At 35.2% G+C, this 5,300-nt stretch overlaps 1 protein-coding gene across 1 annotated transcript in view; it reads right to left on the reverse strand.

Moving 5' to 3' along the window:
• Positions 1 to 874: 874 nt before the first annotated feature.
• GPNMB (glycoprotein nmb) overlaps positions 875 to 5,300 on the reverse strand; it is a 20,370-nt gene continuing 15,944 nt past the window's right edge. Inside the window, exons 9-12 of the mRNA XM_083376237.1 lie at positions 5,215 to 5,300; positions 3,443 to 3,648; positions 2,581 to 2,674; positions 875 to 1,377 (exon numbers count right to left, since the gene is read on the reverse strand). The exon at positions 5,215 to 5,300 is cut by the window's right edge and continues 17 nt beyond it. Coding sequence (XP_083232363.1) covers positions 1,224 to 1,377; positions 2,581 to 2,674; positions 3,443 to 3,648; positions 5,215 to 5,300 — 540 coding nt within the window. The 3' untranslated portion in view covers positions 875 to 1,223. The remainder of the gene's footprint in view (positions 1,378 to 2,580; positions 2,675 to 3,442; positions 3,649 to 5,214) is intronic.

Genomic DNA, 5,300 nt, shown 5'->3' on the forward strand with positions numbered 1-5,300 from the left:
TGGCTGTCTGCTTACCTGGCTAGATATTTAAGGAGGCCAGGTAACCCTCATTTCTCAGTACGCTACCCCCCCCAATAGTCGAACACGTACTCCGGCTGGTGTCTTTTCCTTGCGTCGGACCCACTACACAACAGCCACTTTCTCCTCCTCTTAGTATACAAGAAATTCCCTTCTAATGTATTAGACTGAATTTAAAAAAGAAAAGAGAACTAAAAATTATACATCTTTAAATTGTTCTCCAAGCTGTGTTTAAACTGTGTATTAATTAAACAGTAAGGGATATCCAAAGCATCCAGCTAATAATCAGGTAGTCCTCAACTTATAATCACAATTAAGCCCAAAATTTCTGTTGCTAAGTTAGACAGTTGTTAAGTGAGTTTTGCCGCATTTTACGATTTTTTTGCCACAGTTATTAAGTGAATCACTGCATTGTTCAATTAGTAATATAGTTGTTAAGTGAATCTGACTTCCCCATTGATTTTGCTTTCAGAAGATTGCAAAATTGCCATGTGATCACGTGACTTCCGGACACTGCAACTGTGAGGCAGTTGCCAAGCATCTGAATTTCGATCAATTGACCATGGGATGCTACGGTGGTCCTAAGCATGAAAAATGGTCATAAGTCACTTTTTTCAGTGTAATTTGAACGGTCACTAAATGACCTGTTGTAAGTTGAGCACTGCCTGTAGTTTTCAAACTAATTTCCAAACTTGTTAACTTGAAGCTGATTGAGTATACAAGATGAAGGAACTTTGGATTGAAGCATGATCCTAGCATGCTTGCACAGAAATGATTTCAGTAGAATTCACTGTAAGCTTAAATTGCTTAGTAAAAGAAAAACGCTCAACCAAGCAGACATTTATTGAACCTCAGGAGTAAATGATTTTATTTATTCATTTATTTATGCTTTTCATGAAGTATTGACTCCCAGTGACTGCCTAGACAAATCTCTGCAATAATCTAAGATACTGAATATAATACCCAATATAAATGGTTCATTAACTGATACATTATAGCATATCCAAGATAAGCAACTAAAATATTACATTTTCTCTATGTTCTGCTATTCTATAATTTCAAGTGAATTGAATAATAGCTTTTATTTTGTATGTAATGCAAGTATGCCATCTTTCCTCCCTTTTTAAGGCATTCCTACAGTGAATTACAGTTGAGAGTAAAGCTCAAAATTTTAACATGGGATTTTAAAATGTTAGCCTGAAGAATTAGACAATTCCCGGCTTGCTTTTCAACAAAGGGTCTCTCTCATTGCCTCTTGGGAAAAGAACAGCCTTGACATTATTGAAGTAAACACTTAGTCCTTCACTGGATTTCCCTTGGCCTGATTTTCTTTCAATAGGTTTATATTCTTTATATCTCCTGAAAAGAATGTGAAGATCAAGTTATTAAAAGTTTTTCCTGTTGTATGAACAAAACCCAACAATTCCTGGGTTGCCTTATTTTTCTCTAAATAGTTATTGCACATGTATATTTGTGAAAAAATCACTGGGAAAAAAGCTTTTAATACAGCTTTAGATAACTGTTGTTGATAATATATCTTAGGGTTAAAGGAGAGAGACACAAAAAAAGAAAATAACCTATTTTGTGCTTATAGAAATGTACTGCATCACTAATGGAATATACTACAGTAGTAAGTAAATGTTTTCTTTCATAAAGAAAAAAATACTATGCCATTGCAAGGTATATTCTTGTTGTGAAACCTTTTAAAAGGCAGGGACAATGGGATATTGCAGCTTCAGATTCAAACTTATAGGCAGGAGCTATGATTCAAATTGTTCTTCACTTCTGTCATTGGGGCATTAGTATTCTCTGAGCTTGGTGGTTTTCTTGCAAACATTTTATTTTCCAGCTAAGTAACATCATTATGGCTGGATGGAAGCAGAGTTGGCTCTCTGTTTGATCTCTCTATATACAAGTGGCTTACCCTGTTAGTATTGGTGGGAATGTTCTTGGTGCTTCCTTGATTAGATTGTTGTTTACTACTTGTAAAGAACAAGGAGTAAACCCCACTTCCTTTTAGTAGTGATGATATTACCTAGCTGGGTAATGAAATGTCGGCAAGAAAGCAACCAAACTTGGAGGGCACTGAGGGCCCCACAATTCAACTCCGAGCGACAAATATTCTCCTCTGTTGATTAAGGGAACTCTGTGCTGTTTGGATTTTCCATTCCTCAATAGCACACCAAGTATAGTTGCCTCAACCCTTTACAGAAAAAGAAGATATACGAACTTTGACATTATTCCCAATAATCGTAGATATATTGTACACTCTGTCCAGTAATATTTGGAAGCTTCTATGAATAATTTAAAAAGCAATATAAAAAAAAAACCAGAATATAAAAGAAAAATAACACCAGGGAGGTAATGGGTTGGTGTGTTTTATATCTCAGGAGTGAGTCAGATAGAGAGGGAAAGCTATTGGGGTTTTTGCTTTTTTCTATGGGTAAATAGAATCTACCTTCTGTTACAAATTTTTATATCGGTATTATATCAGTTTGAAAATTTTATAAATCATTAAACCAATGGTCTGATCCATGTTAATGACTATACCAAGCAACTTACTTGTAAAGAAAGAAACTCAGGAAACCACCAAGCAGCACCAAGAAACCACATGTAACCAGAACTCCTTCTGCTGTTCTTGAAAAGGATGCTTTAGCTTAAAGAATAAATTAAATAAAACAGAATAAAGGGAACTTAATTAGTGAATAATATATTTTTATAATGCTCTAGATGTTCTACATTGCTTGATATTGCAATCTCACTGGGTTCACCATACCCGTCTCCTAATTAAAACTAATGCTTTTATTGTTTTTAATATTTTAAAATTATTTTTGTTTTTCTTGGGGGGGAGGTGTTATTGTGTTCTATTATTTTGTAACTTTGTTGTCACTCAGAGTCATGTGAAATGGTGGTATATAAATTTACAAATAAATACATAATATAAAATACAGAGAAAAATCAATAGTTCCCCAAACTTATTTCAGTTGCATTACTTCTGTTTATTTAGATCCGTCTTTCTATACCTGACTAAGTAGGAAAGGTCAGCAAAACCTTCTCCCCACAACACTGCTTCTCACACAACACATACTATAATGGTTGAGCCTCTTTCATTCTACATTTCTTCAAATGCAGACATTTGGGAAAGTGTGGCACTAGTAGAATTATTATTCAGATTTGGGCTGACAGAGTTAGGAAGGACCAAGAACTTCAGGTGAAATTGATGAATTGCTATGCATATTTATCCTAAGAAGTGTAGTTTTCTGTATCTCAGGAACTCTATGCTTGTATATTAGTGTAATGTTAGAATGTGGAAAGGTTCTTACAAGCATCTGTTAATCTGTCAAGATTGCAATATCCCTTAGACTTGCAAATTTAACATCTCTTGAGAAATAACCATGCCAACTTCTAAAAAATCAGTATTTACCTCCATTGATGGAAATCAAAGTACTTGTGAGTGCTAGACTTGTTGCATCAGCCAGTGTGATGTTGACACAATAGATTCCAGATTCATTGAAGGCTCTTCTTATGGTCAGGAAACATATATCAGCAACATCAACAGGGTTACATGACTCACTCTGTAAAATTGTACATGTGGGATCAGCAATTAATGTGCAGACATCTGTAGGTAGACTATGTAGGAGAAAGAGACAAAAAGAGATAAGGTAGTTAATCAGTTTGGGTTATACAGAACCAATGGACTAATTTATAATATGTAATTTTTTTCATAACACTGCCCTAAATGGTTCAAATCAATTTATTATTCTTTTTTAAGCATAGCATATATGTATTTAAAACAATATGTCATTTCAGTTCAAACAAGAAAGATGACCAAACAGGAGAAGTAAAATGTTGCTATCACACTATGATCATTATTATTCAGAAGGAGGGTAACTCTTAAACCTTCTAAAAATATTAATGCTCCAATTAATCTTTCTGTTTCTAAATCCTAGTACCGGTTTACTGAATGTATTACAATGAAGCCAACTCAACTGCAAAAGAGAATACATGGAGCTTTCCCATATGGCAGCATTTAAAATCTTGTCTGCATCTTGTAAACTGAATTTTGCAAACTGCCTAGAAATAAATCCAGTTTAAGAACATCTCCTGGATTTCATCCTCTTCCTCCACTTTGGCCTGGAGCAGAATTAACATGGCCCCTGAATGGTAGTTCTCTCACACACATATCAGAAAATTGTTTTCTCTTGTATTGGCATATCTTTTGGGGACATTTTCCTATTTTTTTCTTTAACTTGAGCTAGAAGGGAAATTTGGCAGAACTTGTCAAACTGAAAGGAAGGAAGGAAGGAAGGAAAGAAGGAACGAAAGAAGGAAGGAAGGAAGGAAGGAAGGAAGGAAGGGACGTTTCACCTTTCTGCTGTTGTATTAAATATAAAACATACACACACACCCACATTTCACAGTCTTTCTGACATTTACTGTAAATTAGAAGGGAAAGTCTTGTCAATTTCTAATTAAACCTCTTGTCAATTTTTAGCTAAAAAGAAAAAAAATGGCCAGCATTTCACAATTTCTCTGCTCAGGGCTTTAGGCTACAGCCAAGTACATACAGGTAATTACATCCAACCAAGCTCTATTTTTTTCCCCAATACTAGTCATGATCAGCTAGATGCTGCCACTTGCTGAGGACCAGAAGATAAATCAGGTGCCAAGGTACATGATTTAGCTACACAAATAGTATGATTCAACAGTCTCCAGCCCAATGCCAGTCATTTGACATGTCAAGAAACAGATCAGGTCAGCATTACAAGAATGCTAGTTCATTGTTCTAAGATATAATAACAGAATATTGAAAACCTGACAGAGTTATCCCCTCAAGGTAGGGTTATTTTAAGTTTCTTTCTCATGCTTTCTCTTTTGCCAGGATTAATAGGGGTTTCATCTCCCTTAATTTCGTAATTACATAATGTTTTCAAGATTATTTCCATATTCCTCTATATCTAGTCCTATCCATGCATGCTGGACTGGAGCTCTCTTATTTCCCAGCCTCTGTGTGTAGCAATACATCAACACAGTGAACCATGGTAAGATAATTATACTGGTATTCCTTGGTCTTCTGTATAGGGCTCTTTCAATTAGCTGAGAGGAATTATTTAAATATGTAGCATAAGATGCCAAAATATGTAAGGGGTTTTTTTGGGGGGTTTTATTTTTGAAGAAAAGCCAGAAAAAACATACCTCCCTTGACAGGTTACTACAAAATCAACCAGGGAACTTCCAACTTGAGTAGCTGTCATCTGGACACTTGTCATTTGGACAATGTT

This window comes from Vipera ursinii (assembly GCF_947247035.1).
Source record: "Vipera ursinii genome assembly, chromosome: Z".
Classification (NCBI taxonomy): domain Eukaryota; kingdom Metazoa; phylum Chordata; class Lepidosauria; order Squamata; family Viperidae; genus Vipera; species Vipera ursinii.